Here is a 19,261-nt window from a genome sequence, read left to right as displayed (position 1 = left end):
CCCCAGCCCCAGGGCCACAGACCAATACTGGTCCGTGGCCTGTCAGGAACTGGGCCACACAGCAGGAGATGAGCAGCGGGTGAGCCAGCATTACAGCATGAGCTCTGCCTCCTATCAGATCAATGGCAACATTATATTCTCCTAGGAGCACGAACACTATTGTGAACTGCACAGGAGGGATCTAGGTTGCACATTCCTTACAAGAATCTAAGTAATGCCTGATAATCACATATGGAATGGTTTCATCCCAAAACTATCTGCACCCCAGTCCATGGAAAAATTGTCTTACAGGAAACCAGTCCCTGGTGCCAAAAAGGTTGGAGATCGCTAATGTAAATGAAGTGTCATAGTTGGCTGCCCTTAGAAGCAATTTTTTTTTTTTTCTTCTTCTTGAGACAGGGTCTCCCTCTGTCTTTCAGACTGGAGTGCAGTGGCATAATCACAGCTCACTACAGCCTCAGCTTCCTGGGCTCAAATGCTCTTCCCACCTCAGTCTCCTGAATAGCTTGGACTACAGGAGCCTACCACCACAACTGGCTAATTTTTTATAGAGACAAGGTCTCCCTGTGTTGCCCAGGCCAGTCTGGAACTCCTGGACTCAAATGATCCAACCACCTCGGCCTCCCAAAGTGCTAGGATTACAAGAGTGAGACACTGCCTGGTGGCAAGTGTTTCTTATTTAGACCTTTAAAAGGTGCTAGACTCTGAGTTATTCTCTTCAGGATTAGGAGGACCTGGAAGGGGAAATATCTACTTATGTAAATAGAAATGTTTTACAGATGCAAGTTTTCTCTTCACAAAATGGCCCTTTGCAGGGCTATTTATGGCAAAAATAATGTTATTTTGGGGTAAGATATTTTGATTTCCTTCTTTATCTGTAATGTAATGCTATAGTAGAGTCAGGTGGCAAATCCTTAGCAGAAGACCCAGGGACAAGATCTCTTAGAGTTCAAGATACAGAAAGTATGCAAAATGGCACCAACTCATTAGCAATTCTCTTATTGCTCTGGAGCCAGAACATGATGGACACAGAGACAAATTCATTGTATTTTATATATCATCAGCTAGGCTCAAATCTCTCACTCTTCCTGGGAGTCAACCCCTCTGCTGAGACTGCAAGCTAAGCCTTCCAGAGACAATAAATAGGACTTCAAGAGACAGAGACAGGCACAAGAGGCACTGCATAGCCCTACTGACCCAGCCTAGCTCCGGAGTTCAGCAGACCATGAGACAATGAAAGGAAATTTAGTAATCTTTTTTTCAGATGTCACAGTAATGATTTATTTGGGCAAAAATCACCAATTGATGTTAAAACCTTAAGTGAAAATTTAACAAAGAATAATAAGATGTATACACAATCACAAAGAATCTCCTCTCATACTTATTACTTACAAAAGGAAAGTTGGTTATTTGGCAGTGAAGAAACTTGACCAGCTCTACCTTAATTTTACCAAATGGCTAAAATTCACTTCACCAGTAAGGGCACAAGCCAGCATAAGGTGCCTCCTGATATGATACACTAAGAATCTGGGCACTACCTCTTCTGTAGTATTACTGACAAAAGTAAGGCAAAACTAAACGTTAGGAAGCAACAAGCAAATCCAAATTAAGTGACAGTCTACCAGGTAACATTCATGACTTTTCTTTTCTTTCTTTTTTTTTGAGACGGAGTTTTTCACTCTTGTTGCCCAAGCTGGAATGCAATGGTGCAGTCTCGGCTCACTGCAACCTCTGTCTCCTGGGTTCAAGCGATTCTTCTGCCTCAGCCTCCCAAGTAGCTGGGATTACAGGCATCGGTCACCACATCTGGCTAATTTTTTGTATTTTTAGTAGAAACGGGGTTTCATCATGTTAGCTAGGCTGGCCTGGAACTCCTGACCTTAGGTGATCTGCCTACCTCAGTCTCCCAAAGTGCTGGGATTACAGGCATGAGCCACCATGCCTGGCCCCATGTACTTTTCAACAATGAATAATGACAATAGGAATGGAGAAAAAATAGACTAGTCCGGAAAATATTTAGCAAGTGCCACTCTTGGGCTAGGCATAGTGGCTCACACCTAAAATCCCAGCATTTTGGGAGGCCAAGATGAGAGGATTGCTTGAGGCCAGGAGTTTGTGCCTGAGATTGTGTTCATTATCCTAAGATTGTATCCATTTTCCTTAGACAAAATAGGATTTTTTTTAAGTATGTTCACACTATTGTGCAAAAATCAGTATCCAGAACCCTTTTCATTCTTGTAAAATTGACATTGTGTACCCATTAAATAATAACTCCCCATTTCCCCTTTCCCCAGCCTTTGACAGCCAGCCATTCTACTTTGTGAATTTGATTACTCTAGGTACCTCATATAAGTGAACTCATATAATATTTTTTCCTTTGTGTGTGGCTTGTTTCACTTGCATAATGTCCTCAAGGTTCATCCATATTGTAGTAGGTGTCAGAATTTCTTTCCTTATTAAGGCAGAATAGTACTGCATTTTATGGATATACTGTGTATAATATATAGTATATACTTATATATTATATAGCACGTGGGTTGTTTCCACCTTTTGGCCATTGTCAGTAATGCTGCCATGAACATTGGTATGCAAATATTTGTGTAACCATTGCTTTCAATTCTTTCGAATATATACCCCCAAGTAGAATTGCTGGACCATATGTCAAGGAATGTTAAAATAGATGTTATGAAGCAGTATATGTATATATATAATGAAAATAGGTAGGTATATGTGAATATAACAGTACATGCCGTGGAATACTTTGTTAGTTATATACTTTTCACTAAAGAGAACCTATTTTAATTATTTAAAAGTCTGAAAACTTGTAAACCTAATTTTATTCCATTTTTACAAGCTCCACTCAAAGTAGCCAAACCTTTCCTATGCCTCCCTCTTGAAAAGATTTTCAGTTTTCAAGCTAGCTGATAATAAACCTGGTTTTTGTTTTGTTTTGTTTTGAGACAGAGTCTCACTCTGTCACCTAGGCTGGAGTGCAGTGGCACAATCTCGGCTCACTGCAACCTCTGCCTCCCGGCTGCAAGCGATTCTCCTACCTCAGCCTCCTGAGTAACTGGGATTACAGGCATCCGCCACCACACCCGGCCAATTTTTGTATTTGAAGATGGAGTTTCACCATGTTGGCCAAGCTAGTCGAACTCCTGACCTCAAATGATCCCCCCACCTTGGCCTCCCAAAGTCCTGGGATTACAGGCGTGAGCCACCGCACCCAGCCTAAACCTGGTATTCTTTTTTTTTTTTTTTTTTTGAGACGGAGTCTCGCTCTGTCACCCAGGCTGGAGTGCAGTGGCCGGATCTCAGCTCACTGCAAGCTCTGCCTCCCGGGTTTACGCCATTCTCCTGCCTCAGCCTCCCGAGTAGCTGGGACTACAGGCGCCCGCCACCTCGCCCGGCTAGTTTTTTGTATTTTTTTTAGTAGAGACGGGGTTTCACTGTGTTAGCCAGGATGGTCTCGATCTCCTGACCTCGTGATCCGCCCGTCTCGGCCTCCCAAAGTGCTGGGATTACAGGCTTGAGCCACCGCGCCCGGCCAAAACCTGGTATTCTTAAGAACCAAAAAGATTATGCATCTTGAATAGGCAAGCAGTTTAATAAATATTTCATGTCAGAAGTAAGTTGTAATATTATGGGGACAATTTCTAGATATTCCTAAGTAAGAAAGTTTCAGTTCTGCTGTAATATTTTTAAAAGGTCTCCCCCAACCCCCACACCTTTCCCACCAGTTTTTTATAGTTCCTTTTTAAAGCAGAATTGAGCCTGTGGGTGTTTTGCTCTAGTCCTAGAATTCACTGCAGAATTGTATAACATTTGGCAAAATTCTTTGTTTCGCAAGCCTGCAGGCCCATGAGTTCATTTATCTCTAATAGAGTTATTGTCTCTGGTAGAAATAAAGCTGCGTTTTTTTTGTTGTTGTTGTTGTTGTTTTGAGACGGACTTTCACTCTTGTTGCCTGGGCTAGAATGCAGTGACACAGTCTTGACTCACTGCAACCTCCACCTCCCCAGTTCAAGCGATTCTCCTGCCTTACCCTCCCAAATAGCTAGGATTACAGGCATCTGCCACCACACCTGGCTAATTTTTTTTTTTTTTGTATTTTTAATAGAGACGGGGTTTCACCATGTTGACCAGGCTGGTCTCAAACTCCTGACCTCAGGTGATCCACCCGTCTTGGCCTCCCAAAGTCCTGGGATTACAGGCATGAGGCACCGCACCTGGATGCTGCCTTTTTTTTTTTTTTTTTTTTTAAAGACTTTCAGGCCGGGTGCAGTGGCTCACAGCTGTAATCCCAGCACTTTGGGAGGCTGAGGCAGGCAGATCACGAGGTCAGGAGATCGAGACCATACTAGCTAACACAGTGAAACCCCGCCTCTACTAAAAATGCAAAAAATTTGCTGGGCGTGGTGGCCGGTGTCTGTAGTCCCAGCTACTCAGGAGGCTGAGACAGGAGAATAGCTTGAACCCAGGAGGCAGAGGTTGCAGTGAGCCAAGATCACGCCACTGCACTCTACAAAGCGAGATTCCATCTCAAAAAAAAAAAAAAAACTTTATATATAGCAGGTCAGTACTAAACACTTTGCATAATTATTTCCCTGAACTTGCACAATAATCTAGTCAGGCAAGTATACTATTATTTTAAGCCCATTTTACAGATCAGGGAACAGAGGAACGAAGATTGCATGATCTGTCACGTATGTGACAACCTAGGGCCTAAGCCCAGGTTGTTAACTACTATGCTGTACTGCTATCCACACGTTACCTTTTAGTTTTTTGCTTTTTGCCATTCCACTTAATACCTTTCAATTTCACTATGTGATTTGTATGTCTCTTTAGCCATATTTAAGACAATGGAATTATTGATGGAAGTCTGAGAGCAAACTACTATTTTTAGTGGCTTCCTTTGCCACTAAAAGAATGTGAGAGAAGGCCTTTCTTAGTCTGGCCTCCAGTATATATATCCTTATCCTAATTCTTTTACATATTCTATGCTCCAACCAGTCTGGACTACAAAAGCATTCTTAAGTATACCTTGTACTTTTCAATCTCTGAACATGTGTTCAGGAAAATCTTCCCTGTGAAATCTTTCCCACTTTTCCTTTGTCCTCATCTCTACTGAAAGAGAAATGTGCTAAATATACATTCTGACTAGACGGCCAGGTGTTAAAATCATTGAGGCCAAAACTGCATACAGGTATACCTCAGAGATACTGCATTCTGGCTCTAGATCATTGCAATAAAGTGAATATATCAATAAAATGAGTCACATGAATTTTCTGGTTTCCAGTGTGTGTGAGTTATGTTTACACTATACTGTACTCTATTAATAGCATTATGTCTGTAAAAACAATGTACAAATCTGGCCAGATGTGGTGGCTCATGCCTGTAGTCACAGCACTTTGGGAGGCTGAGGTGTGATCACTTGAGGTCAGGGGTTCGAGACCAGGCTGGCCAATACAATGAAACCTTGTCTCCACTAAAAATACAAAATTTAGCCAGGTGTGGTGGCGATGCCTGTAATCCCAGCTACTCAGGAGGCTGAGGTGGGAGAATCGCTTGAACCCGGGAGGCAGAGGTGGTTACAGTAAGCTGAGATAGCACCACTGCACTCCAACCTGGGGGACAGAGCAAAACTCTGTCTCAAAAAATTAAAAAAAAAACAGCAATATACATATCTTAATTTAAAAATACTTTATTGCTAAAAAAATGCTAATGATCATCTGATCATAGCCTTCTGCAAATCATAATCTTTTTGCTGTCAGAGGGTTTTGCCTTGATGTTGATGCCTGCTGACTGATCAGGGTAGTAGTTGCTGAAGGCTGGAGTGGCTGTGGCAATTTCTTATAATAATACTATTAATACAATGTAGTTTTCTGCATTGATTGATTCTATCACAAATGATTTCTCTGTAGCATGCAATGCTGTTTCATAGTATTTTACTCATAGTAGAACTTCTTTCAAAATTGGTGTTTCAGGCCAGGCGAAGTGGCACATGCCTTTAATCTCAGCACTTTGGGAGGCGGAGGCAGGCAGATCACCTGAGGTCAGCAGTTTGAGACTAGCCTGGCCAACATGGCGAAACCCCATCTCTACTAAAAATACAAGAATTAGCCTGGTGTGGTAGTACACACCTGTGGTACCAGCTACTGGGAAGGATGAGGCAGGAGAATCACTTGAACCCAGGAGGCGGAGGTTGTGGTGAGCTGAGATTGTGCCACTGCACTCCAGCCTAGGTGACAGAATGAGACTCCATCTCAAAAAAGAAAAAAAGTGCCACCAGGTGTGGTGGCGCGTGGCTGTAATCCCAGCACTTTGGGAAGCCGAGGTGGGTGGATCCCTTGGCTCACGAGTTAGAGACCACCCTGGGTAACATGGCAAAACCTCTTCTCTACAAAAATTTACAAATATTAGCCAGGTGTGGTGGCATGCCCCCGTAGTCCCAGGTACTTGGGAGGCTGAGGTGGGAGGATTACTTGAGCCCGTGAGGTCGAGACCTCAGTGAACTGTGATTGTGCCACTGGCACTCCTGCTTGGGTGACAGAGCAAGACCACATCTAAAAAAAAAAAAAAAAAAAAAAAAAGATAGGCCTATATCACTATTATAGAGTAAATTTCTATATGAAAAAATAAAAAAATCCCCAAAACACTGTTAAAGTTTGATATAGTGTCACATTGTCAGCTACTAGATTGTTTCTGTAGTCACTATACTTACTATTTGTGACAATAAGTAGATGGTTATTTTCAAGTTTTCAGCTGATATTGGTGAGAGAACACTTTTTTTGACTCAATTTCTATAAAATATGTTTTCCTTCGTACCCTGTATTCTTTATGTCTTGATGAAAGGTGATTTATTAATGGACATTGGAGTTTTTCCTGATGCATGAAATTTTGAGCTGACAAAGTTTGTATTCTGCTTTTAATTCATTGTTGAATGCTCATTAAAAGGATCAGAATTGCCTAGCCTTGTATTAAACTTTTAGAAACCCTTGCTGGTTTAAACAAGGTATAATAGTTCACATCTGTAATCCCAGCACTTTGGGATGCCAAGGTGTGAGGATCACTTGAGCCCAGGAGGTCAAGGCTGCAGTGAGCTATGATCATGCTATCGTACTCCAGCCTGGGTGACAGAGCAAGACCCTTTTAAAATGAAGATTTTTTTTTTTTTTTTTTTTTGAGATGGAGTCTCGCTCTGTTGCCCAGGATGGAGGCTCACTGCAGCCTCCGCCTCCCGGGTTCAAGCAGTTCTCCTGCCTCAGCTTCCCTAGTCACTGGGACTATAGGCATGTGGCACCATGCCCAGCTAATTTTGTGTATTTTTTAGTAGAGATGGGGTTTCACCGTGTTAACCAGGATGGTCTTGATCTGACCTTGTGATCCACCCGCCTCAGCCTCCCAAAGTGCTGGGATTACTGGTGTGAGGCACTGCGCCTGGCCAATATATATATATATTTTTTTAATTTAAAAAGGGTATAGGAGGCCGGGCAGGGTGGCTCTTGCCTGTAGTCCCAGCACTTTGGGAGGCCGAGGCAGACAGATCATGAGGTCAGGAGATTGAGACTATCCTGGCTAACACGGTGAAACCCCGTCTGTACTAAAAATACAAAAAAGAAATTAGCCAGGCATAGTGGCTAGCGCCTGTAGTCCCAGCTACTCGGGAGGCTGAGGCAGGAGAATGGTATGAACCTGGGAGGCGGAGCTTGCAGTGAGCTGAGATTGCACCACTGCACTTCAGCCTGGGTGACAGAGTGAGACTCCGTCTCAAAAAAAAAAAAAAAGGTATAGGGCTGGGCACCCTGGCTCTTGCCTGTAATCCCAGCACTTTAGGGGCTGAGGCGGGCAGATCACTTGAGGTCAGGAGTTCGAGACCAGCCTAGCCAACATGGTGAAACCCCATCTCTACTAAAGATAAAAAAATTAGCCAGGCTTGGTGGTAGGCACCTGTATTTCCAGCTATTCGGGAGGCTGAGGCAGGAGAATCACTTGAACCCGGGAGACGGTGTTTGCAGTGAGCCAAGATGGCACCACTGCACTCCAGCCTAGGCGACAGAGTGAGACTGTCTCACAAAAAAAATAAAAAAAAAATAAAAAGGGTATAATACTCTTTATCTGAAAGTTAAAGGGTTATCTGAAATTAAAGGGTTATCTGAAAGTTAAAAAGTTGTCTGACTAATGCACTGTATTTCTCTATTCATTTAACTTGTATCAGTTTTGTTTTTTTTTATAGAGTCTGGCTCTGTTGCTCAGGCTGGAGTGCAGGGGCACGGTCTCGGCTCACTGCAAGTTCTGCCTCCTGAGTTCACGCCATTCTCCTGCCTCAGCCTCCCGAGTAGCTGGGACTACAGGCATCTGCCACCATGCCCAGCTAATTTTTTTGTATTTTTTTAGTAGAGACTGGGTTTCACCGTGTTAGCCAAGGTGGTCTCAATCTCCTGACCTCGTGATCTGCCCGCCTCGGCCTCCCAAAGTACTGGGATTACAGGCGTGAACCACCGTGCCTGGCCTACTTACTTTTGTTCATAAAATTAACAGCTTTCACAGTCATTAATTGTTGCATTTAGAATGGTTTTTGTTTGTTTTTTAAAACGAGGTCTCTCTGTGTTGCAGTGGTCTCAAACTTATGGGCTCAATTGCTTGATTCTCCCATCCCAGCCTCCCAAGTAGCTGGGATTACTAGCTTGTGTCGGCACACTTAGCTAGAATATTTATCTGTGTTTCAAATCTAATGTTCACATATTAATCCAAATGGACCCACCGTATACAGTTAATGTTATATTGATTTGACATGATGGTAATTTGTACGTCTACATGATCTTTCATGGTGTACCAGAAATGGTAAGGTAAATGTTCTGCAATTCAAAGTTTTATAGCTGATTTGGATTGAATATTGGGGTAAAGCCTGATTTTGGTACATCTTTAAAAAAGCTACTGAACCTTATAGAACCAAGACAATTAGAGTTTTCCCCAATCTTCATACTCCCTGCACCTACCCTATCAGGCTTTTGTCTACCAGATCAAAATTTTGCAGTTTGCTCCTTTATACATTTTTTGTTGTTGTTTTTCCAGACAGAGTTTTGCTCTGTCGCCCAGGCTGCAGTGCAGTGGCACGATCTTGGCTCACTGCAACCTCCAGCTCCTGGGTTCAAGCAATTCTCCTGCCTCAGCCTCCCGGAGTAGCTGGGGATTACAGGCACGTGCTACCACACCTGGCTAATTTTTGTTTTGTTTTGTTTTGTTTTGTTTTGTTTTGTTTTTTGAGGCAGAGACTCACTCCGTTGCCCAGGCTGGAGTGCAGTGGCGCAATCTCGGCTCACTGCAAGCTCCGCCTCCCAGGTTCATGCCATTCTCCTGCCTCAGCCTCCTGAATAGCTGGGACTTCAGGCGCCTGCCAACATGCCCGGCTAATTTTTTTGTAGTTTTAGTAGAGACGGGGTTTCGCCATGTTAGCCAGAATGGTCTCGATCTCCTGACCTTGTGATCCGCCCGTCTCGGCCTCCCAAAGTGCTGGGATTACAGGCGTATTTTTGTATTCTTAGTAGAGATGGAGTTTCACCATGTTGGCCAGGCTGGTCGCGAACTCCTGAACCTCATGATCCACCTGCCTTGGCTTCCCAAAGTGCTGGGATTACAGGCGTGAGCGACTGCGCCTGGCCCGATACATTTTTAAACATATTATTTATAGTTCCAGTCTCTTATCTCTGCCCTTCTAGGCATTCTGTTCTTTCTTTAATTCAGTGATACTTATAGAGCACTTAAACCCTGAGCATTTTATGCATGTATGTCAGCCAAGTGAGGTTTTAAGACTGCCTTTAACGCTCAACTCAGATATTACCTCCTGAAAGATTTTTTTCAGGCCGGGCGCGGTGGCTCACGCCTGTAATCCCAGCACTTTGGGAGGCCGAGGCGGGCGAATCACAAGGTCAGGAGATCGAGACCACGGTGAAACCCTGTCTCTACTAAAAATACAAAAAATGAGCCGGGCGAGGTGGCGGGCGCCTGTAGTCCCAGCTACTCGGGAGGCTGGGGCAGGAGAATGGCGTGAACCTGGGAGGCGGAGCTTGCAGTGAGCCAGGATCGCGCCACTGCACTCTAGCTTGGGCGACAGAGCAAGACTCCGTCTCAAAAAAAAAAAAAAAAAGATTTTTTTCAGCCTCCTGAGTTGGACCTTGTTACATCTGTATTCTCATAGCATTTTACACTACTTTGTAGCATCACATTGTAACATAAGGAATTGTTTGAGTATCTCCTTTACCAGATTTTGAGCTCCTTGAATTAAAAAACTTTTTTCTTGTTAATTTCTGTGTCTCAGACACAGAATGAGGCAGCCTGAAACACTGCCTCAAGTAAGCAAGTGCTTGGTACAAAGGAGTTACAGCACACATGAATTTAATATATGAGTTTACACTGTGTACTTAATTAAAAGATAAATAATTGAAACAATCAGGCAGTTTCACTTGGTGTTGTACCCAGTATGTGTATGACTAAGATTGGAAGTATAAACTGTTGTTCCAGTATCTGTTCTCATATGCCTCTCAAAAATAAACGTCTCACCAGGCTTGAATGCGTTTCTCCTGTTGAAGCTATTTTTCATAGCTTCATACCTCAAACACAAGTCAGCCACTCCCACTGGCACTCATTCCAATGATGGAAGAAAAAGCCAGCTGTGTTGGACTTGAGGGGTGGTGTATTAATCTCTAACATAGTGCTTTTCTAACAAATGATAAAGGATAACTTTGACTGGACTGACTTTCACAATATATTATACACTGACTTCAGAACCTAACTCTTTCCCCCCCACACCCACACCGAGACGAAGACTTGCTCTGTTGCCCAGGCTGGAATGCGGTGGCGTGATCTTGGCTCACTGCAGCCTCTACCTACCAAGTTCAAGTGATTCTCCTGCCTCAGTCTCCTGAGTAGCTGGGATTACAGGCATGTGCCACCACACCCAGCTAATTTTTGTATTTTTAGTAGAGACAGGGTTTCACCATGTTGTCCAGGCTGGTCTTGAACTCCTGACCTCGAGATCCACACCCCTTGGCCTCCCAAAGTGTTGGGAGTACAGGCGTGAGCTACTGCCCCCAGCCCAGAACCTAACTCTTTATATGAAAGACAGGAATTCTATACAGTTTTGTTAAATGAATGATCTGCCCTTTTTCTGGGTTTCTGTAATACTTTATTATTCAAATGACATTTTTGCTGCTTATAGCTATTTGTTCATGTCTTATCTCACCAGTTTAAAAAACAGGAATCGTGTCTTATATCTCTTTGTATTTGGCATACTGCTTTTTATATAATACTCGTTTATAGAATGAATAGACATTTTATTCTATTTTATTATTTATTTAGAGACAGCGTCTCGCCCTGTTGCCCAGGCTGGAGTGCAGTGGCATGATCTCAGTTCACTGCCGCCTCCACTTCCTGGGCTGAAGCAGTCCTCCAGGCTCAGCCTCTCCAGTACCTAGGACTACAGGTGTGTCCCACCACACCTGGCTAATTTTTGTGTTTTTCGTAGAGACAGGGTTTTACCATGTTGCCCAGGCTGGTCTCAAACTCCTGACCTCAAGTGATCTGCCCACCTCGGGTGGATCCCAAAGTGCTGGGATTACAGGTGTGAACCACTGTACCCAGCATTAGACAGCTCACTGTACAGTGATCATAAACCTCAATACCCTTCTGTGCCTACCTTTAGACAGCTCACTGTACAGTAATCATAAACCTCAATACCTTTTGCTAAATGTTCCCTCTCAATTACCACTTTTCTTTCCCACAGCTCTTTCGACGTGTAGCAGCAGCTTTGCCGGGAATGGAAAGCACACAGGACAGAAGCAGAGAAGACAGTATCCTTTTTGTTTCATGGGAAATTTTTCATTATTAACACTAGTCTTTAGAGCCCTGCTTGCTTGGCTAAAGAATATTGTGCCATTGCCTTTTACAACCAGGAACTGATGACTTAGAGGCATAGAAATTCAGAGGTTTTCTATAGCAAGTTATATATAGTTTCTGTATAGTTATCGAAGTGTACACTTTGCAGCCTGCTTCTCATTGTTGATCAGTGAGAGGGTTTGTGTTTGCTTGCTTGCTTTTAAATGAGCAGGAAACTCTCAGAATCTCTGTCTCCTTGCCTCTTCATTTTGAGTCCCATTGACTCTAGGCTTTTTCCTCATAGAATATCAGATTTTCATTTCTTTTTCTAACACTTGAGCTGTATGCTTGACACAGGCAAGAAATAGAGTGGAGCCTTATTGTAGCCTCTGCTTTCAGAAGCAGGACATAATATTAGTTTATTTCTAAGGATTGGAACATCTTTTTTTTTTTTTTTTTTTTTTTGAGACTGAGTCTGGCTCTGTCGCCCAGGCTGGAGTGCAGTGGCCGGATCTCGGCTCACTGCAAGCTCCGCCTCCCGGGTTTACGCCATTCTCCTGCCTCAGCCTCCGGAGTAGCTGGGACCACAGGCGCCCGCCACCTCGCCCGGCTAGTTTTTTGTATTTTTTAGTAGAGACGGGGTTTCACCGTGTTAGCCAGGATGGTCTCGATCTCCTGACCTTGTGATCCGCCCGTCTCAGCCTCCCAAAGTGCTAGGATTACAGGCTTGAGCCACCGCGCCCGGCTTGGAACATCTAATATTAGTTAATACTAAAGATTTTTAATTTGATGTTTTCAGTGTTTCATATTTACCTTCTAGTGTTTTTCCATATGCAGACATTTTTATTAAGCAATATAGTTTATAGCACTTGGTGTTCAGCCCTTCCCACTTGTAAATGTTGTATGTTTTCATAAAAAACATAAAACAGGCCGGGTGCGGTGGCTTATGCCTGTACTCCCAGCATTTTGGGAGGCCAAGACAGGTGGATCACCTGAGGTTGGGAGTTCGAGACCAGCCTGACCAACATGGAGAAACCCCATCTCTACTAAAAATACAAAAAATTAGCTGGACGTGGTAGCACATGCCTGTAATCCCAGCTACTAGGACGTTGAGTCAGGAGAATCGCTTGAACCCAGGAGGCAGAGGTTGCAGTGAGCCAAGATCGTGCCATTGTACTCCAGCCTGGGCAGCAAGAGCAAAACTCCCATTTCCAAAAAAAACAACAAAAACAAAAAACATAAAATATGTTTCCAAAAAAAAAAAAAGTTCTATTGAGTTGAAATCTGCCCCCTCTCCGCTTTTTTTTTTTTTTTTTTTGAGATGGAGTCTCACTCTGTCACCCAGGCTGGAGTACAGCAGCGTAATCTCGGCTCACCGCAACCTCTGCCTCCTGAATTCAAGTGATTCTCCTGCCTCAGCCTCCCAAGTAGCTGGGACTATAGGCACAAGCCACCACGCCCAGCTAATTTTTGTATTTTTAGTAGAGAGGGGGTTTCACCATGTTGGCCAGGCTGGTCTTGAACTCCTGATCTCAGGTGATCTGCCCACCTCAGCCTCCCAAAGTGTTGGGATTACAGGCATGAGCCACTGCACCTGGCCTGAAGTCCCATTATTTATTAAATGCTTCTCCTGCTGTTGGAACTGTCTTGAAGGCTATTTTCAGATTTATATTATGATGATTCTATGAGGAACATCATCTTCATATCACTTCTTGCTGCTATAGAATAAGTTCCTTAGGATAGATACCCATAAATAGAGCTTGTACCTCTCTGACCCTTGTTGCATACAGTAGATATAAGCAAGTTTATTCCATTTGAGCACCCTATATGGTGAGGTGGCTATGTGGAAAATAGTGACTGTATAGGCTCTGAAGACAAATAGGAATATAAGGGCCATCCCAGAAATGCTAATGTTTGTAAGAATTGAAATTGTACTTTCCCATTTATGGCTCCTTAACTTTTGTTTCAGTGATTGACATAAAACTGGAAAAGCCTCAGGAGCAACCAGTCAGCGAAGGAGGCTGTTCCTGCTAATCTCTCATGTCATCTTCAACCCTTCTTTAGAAGCTCACTGATTTGGCCCCCTTACTCTTTCATTGACTGCAGTGTGAATATTGGCTTGAACCTTTTCCCTTCAGTAATAACGTATTGCAATTCATCATTGCTGCCTGTCTCGTGGAGATGATCTATTAGCTTCATAAGCACAAAAAAAGTCAGTGTCTTCATTATTTATATTTTACAAAAAGCCAAAATATTTCAGCATATTCCAGTGATAACTTTAAAAATTAGATACATTTTCTTAACATTTTTTTCTTTTTTAATGTTATGATAATGTACTTCAAAATGATGGAAATCTCAACAGTATGAGTATGGCTTGGTTATTGAGCAGTGTGTTCATAGCCTACTTTATCTCTCCTTGCTTTTCTCACCTCTCCCTTACCCCCATTCCCTATTACCTATTCTTACCTAGCCTCCCCCCACTTCCTCAAACAAGAGATGGCAAAGCAGCAGTTCAACCAAGCCCACTGGAATTATCCTTTAATTTTACAGATACCACTTGCTGTAGACTATGGACCAAGATGTCCAGAATTATTCTTGAGCACTGATATAAGTTACTTAGATCTTCTTTGAGGTCAAAATTCAGCCATCATGGTAGGCAGTGCTTGAATGAGAAAAGGCTCCTGGTGCATCTTCAAAATGAGTCCTAAAGAACATACTGAGTACTTACAATAAGTAGAAGAGCAAAAAAGGTATTTCTGACTAAAACAAATGGCTCTTTCACATGTGCTTTATTAGACTCTGGGAGAGAATAGTAACCAAGTGCTTCAGAATAGGTTTTTAGTATTCTTCATGGTAAGATAATGAAGTTCTAATGAACTATTTCTCCCATGGTTTTAAAATTGTCAAGAGTTATTCTGTTTGTTTAAAAAATAAGAAACCTCTTTAAGCAATAGATTTTGCTTGAGTTTTCTTTTTTAAAAAAATAATACTATGCAGGCAAGGCACTATAAAAGTTTAATTCCTTCTAGAAGAACCACTGGAAGAATTTAAATTTGGCACTACAATCAAAACTACTGAATTAGTAGAAACAACGATATCTAAAGCTTACCAACAAAAGAACCCTCAGCAGAATAGCAAAAACTTTGCTCAGAACATTTGAGGTCAAATTGAAGACGGAAACCAGAAACTGTTTTCTTGTAAGCCCCTAGAGGCAGATCAGGTAAAGCATACATAGTAGAGAGAAAGGAGAGAATGGAAATAAAACTCAATATTATGCAGATTTATGCCTTATTTGTTAGCATTTTTTAAGGTTGGGTCTTTCAGGCTGGTTTTGGTTTGTATTAGATCTGTATAGTTTAATTAGTGATTTAGTTTTATATTTAAACTACAATTAATCTTTTTTCTTTTGTGATATTTATTTCTTCGCCTTTTTTTTTTAACAACTTTCAATTTTTAGATGTTTCGTTGAATCTATTTAGAGCTTCACCATGGCAATATGTATTTCCCTTAAAACACTGCAAACAAATATACTAGGAGTGTGCCCTTTTAATCTTTACTAGTTATTGTGAGATTGCTGTGTAAGCTAATAAACACATTTGTAAATACATTGTTTGCAGGAAGAAAACTTCTGAGTTACAGCTCAGGAAAAACCTGCTGAATTTATGTTGTAAGCATTACTTAACACAGTATACAGATGAAAAGACAACAAAACTATCTTCATACTTCCTCATCCTCTCATTGCAACAAAACCTTAAACTGGGAGAACCTTAGTACCCTCTCTTTCCTCTTCCTCCTCCACTTCCCACTTATTGTCACCTTGTAATATTCAGAGAGCACTTGGATTATGGATCTGAATAGAGAAATGCTTACAGATAATCATTAGCCCACATACCAGTAACTTATACTTAAAAGATGGGATGGAGTTGTAAAGTGCTTTTATAATACAATATAATTGTTAAAAGCAAGGGTTGACTCTTCGTTTTATTTTGACATGGCATGTCCTGAAATAAATATTGATTCAATATGGCAGATGGGTCATATTCTTTATTTGAAAGAAGTTGTGACTTCTGACATGGGGGTGATTGTCTTCCTACACTGTTGGATTTGATTTTTTTTATGTATTTTTAAGAAAGTAACCAGTTATACTGCTTTTAATATTGATTGGTCTTTTTATTTGGCTTGGAGTTCTTCAAAGCAGTGAAGTGTGTTCATGGTCCAGATTTTTTTTTTAATAAACACAATTTTGCTGCCAAAAATATATAAATAAAACACAAAAGAAAACAATTATTGACTTGGTTTCCCATTCGTGCCAAGATGGTGAATTAGCATATGCTTCTCCCTCCCTAGACCTATAAAGCGGACATGGACAGAATCCAGAAAAATAACAATAGCAAATATGAGCAACTCCTGGGGAGTCAAAGAATCTTTTTTTGATGGGGGTATTGTTGCGGGGTGGAGGAGAAGGGGGCAACTTGAAAGGTATAGCCCCTGGTGGAGGCAGTAATAGGACATATTAAGAAAAGCATCTTAAGATCTGCTTTTGCGTCCGGGCGCGGTGGCTCAAGCCTGTAATCCCAGCACTTTGGGAGGCCGAGACGGGCGGATCACGAGGTCAGGATATCGAGACCATCCTGGCGAACACGGTGAAACCCCGTCTCTATTAAAAAGTACAAAAAAACTAGCCGGGCGAGGTGGCGGGCGCCTGTAGTCCCAGCTACTCGGGAGGCTGAGGCAGGAGAATGGCGTGAACCCGGGAGGCGGAGCTTGCAGTGAGCCGAGATCCGGCCACTGCACTCCAGCCTGGGCGACAGAGCAAGACTCCGTCTCAAAAAAAAAAAAAAAAAAAAATCTGCTTTTGCCTCCTTACTCCTAACTATACCTTTGCCTTGGGACTGGAGCCAGCAAACTGTGGCCCTCCCACCAAATCCAGCCTGGAACCAGTTTTTAAAATTAAGTTTTATTGGAACTCAGCCATACTTTCTCACTGTAACGGCAGAATTTAATAGCTGCCACAGACCTTATGGCCCTAAAAGCCAAAAAAGCCATTTACTATCTGGCCCTTTACAGAGAAAAGGGCAATCCCTGCCTTGGGATAACCATAGCTGAACACCTTACCATAAAATGAAGGCCACAGGCCAGAATACTAGTGCAGTTGTCCACGAGAGTAATATTAGGGCAGTACAAAAGCCCTAATAAGCCGATGGAAATAAAGGCAAGGCCCTGAAATAAGTTATGGCTTGGGGGGATGATACTGATACTGAGTGGGAGTGATTATATGTGGCCTTAGAGTTCCTAGAGCTCTTTGCCCCAAAGTTTGTCCCCTCCTCTCCTTGACAGTCTTGTTCCCTGTGCCTTCCAGATTAGTAGCCTATACCCTGAGGAGAATTTGAACTCACACAGCAATATAGTTGAATACCTAAAAACTGCCTCAAAAGTAAAAGTAAATATCTGAAGCAGAAATACTTTGGGAAAGAAAACCAATAATTTAAGGATGACGATAAATATTAAGGAGATAAGACATGAAACAAGAATTTAGAATCATAAGTGTGAAAAGTTTTTAATTGTTGAAGTGAACACAGCCAGGTGCAGTGTTTCATGCCTGTAATCCTAGCACTTTGGGAGGCCGAGGTGGGAGGATAGCTTGAGCCTAGGAGTTCAAGACCAGCTTGGGCAATATGGTGAGACCCCATCTCTGCAAAAAAATTAAAAAATTAGGCATGGTGGCACACACCTGCAGTCTCAGCTACTCAGAAGACTGAGGTGAGAGGATCTCTTGAACCCAGGAGTTCAAGGCTACAGTGAGTTCTGATTGCACCACTGCCCTCCAGCCTGGGCAACAAAGCAAGACTCTGTTTCTAAAAGGAAAGATAAGGAACACATAGATGGGATAAATGGTAGAATGGATTCCGTTAGTTAGAATGGAGTTAGTAAGCTGGAACATTAAATTGAGGAACTCATTCATTAGAAAACAGAATTAGCTGGCCTGGCACAGTGGCTCACGCCTATAATCCCAGCACTTTGGGAGGCTGAGGGGGGCAGATCACAAGGTCAGGAGATCGAGACCATCCTGGTTAAGATGGTGAAACCCCATCTCTACTAAAAATACAAAAACTTAGCCAGACATGCTGGCACATGCCTGTAGTCCCAGCTACTTGGGAGGCTAAGGCAGGAGAATCGCTTGAACCCGGGAGGCGGGGGTTGCAGTGAGCCAAGATTGCGCCACTGCATTCCAGCCTGGCAACAGTGCAACAGTGCGAGACTCCATCTCAAAAAACAAAAAAAAAAAAGGAAAACAGAAGTAGCATTCTTGTTCCTTTTGCAATGCGATAAAAAGCAGGGCAAAGCTCCCCTTTGCCTTCTGCCATGATTGTAAGCTTTTTGAAGCCTACCAGAAGCAAATGCTGGCACCGTACTTCTTGTACAGCCCACAGAACTGTGAGCCAATTAAACATTTTTTTTTTTTTTTTTTTTTTGAGACAGAGTTTTGCTCTGCCACCCAGGCTGGAGTGCAGTGGCCCGATCTCAGCTCACTGCAGCCCTTGCCTTCCAGGTTCAAGCAAGTCTCCTGCTTCAGCCTCCCGAGTCGCTGGGATTACAGGTGCACACCATCACGTCTGGCTAGTTTTTGTATTTTTAGTAGAGACAGGGTTTCACCATGTTTGCCAGGCTGGTCTCGAACTCCTGACCTCAAATGATCCGCCCGCCCCAGCCTCCCAAAGTGCTGGGATTACAGACGTGAGCTACCGCGCCCAGCTTAAACCTCTTCTTTATAAATTACCCAGCCTTAGACATTCCTTTATAGCAATGCAAAATGTACTAACAGAAAATTGGTACTGAAAAGTGGGGCATTGCTATAAAGATTACCTGAAGATGTGGAAGAGACTTTGGAACTGGGTAATGGGCAGAAGTTGGGAAAGAATTTAGAGGGCTCACAGAAGATGGGAAGATGAGGGAAATTTTGAAATTTCTTAGAGACTGGTTAAATGGTTATGACCAAAATGCTAATAGAAATATAGACGGTGAAGACCAGGCTGATGAGGTCTCAAATGAAAATGAGGAATTTATTAGGAACTGGAATGAAGATCACCCTTGTTAACACCTTAGCAAAGAGGCCGGGCGCGGTGGCTCAAGCCTGTAATCCCAGCACTTTGGGAGGCCGAGGCGGGTGGATCACGAGGTCAGGAGATCGAGACCATCCTGGCTAACATGGTGAAACCCCGTCTCTACTAAAAATACAAAAAACTAGCCGGGCGTGGTGGCGGGCGCCTGTAGTCCCAGCTACTCGGAGGCTGAGGTAGGAGAATGGCGTGAACCTGGGAGGCGGAGCTTGCAGTGAGCCGAGATCGCGCCACTGCACTCCAGCCTGGGTGACACAGCGCGAGACTCC

The 19,261-nt window shown here is 42.9% G+C and overlaps 1 protein-coding gene across 4 annotated transcripts in view; it reads left to right on the top strand.

The window, feature by feature from the left end:
- Positions 1 to 16,158, top strand: part of RAB6A (RAB6A, member RAS oncogene family) — a 98,519-nt gene extending 82,361 nt beyond the window's left edge. For 2 of the 4 annotated variants that reach the window (XM_025355305.1, XM_025355306.1), the window contains exons 7-8: positions 11,783 to 11,849; positions 13,844 to 16,158. In XM_025355305.1, coding sequence (XP_025211090.1) covers positions 11,783 to 11,849; positions 13,844 to 13,908 — 132 coding nt within the window. In that variant the 3' untranslated portion in view covers positions 13,909 to 16,158. The remainder of the gene's footprint in view (positions 1 to 11,782; positions 11,850 to 13,843) is intronic. The other 2 variants (XM_025355308.1, XM_025355307.1) reach the window with 1 other exon arrangement.
- The last annotated feature ends 3,103 nt before the right edge of the window (positions 16,159 to 19,261 follow it).

Source organism: Theropithecus gelada, chromosome 14 (genome assembly GCF_003255815.1).
Source record: "Theropithecus gelada isolate Dixy chromosome 14, Tgel_1.0, whole genome shotgun sequence".
Classification (NCBI taxonomy): Eukaryota; Metazoa; Chordata; class Mammalia; order Primates; family Cercopithecidae; genus Theropithecus; species Theropithecus gelada.
Note: the sequence above shows the minus strand (reverse complement) of the source record. Positions and strands in the feature narration are given on the sequence as shown.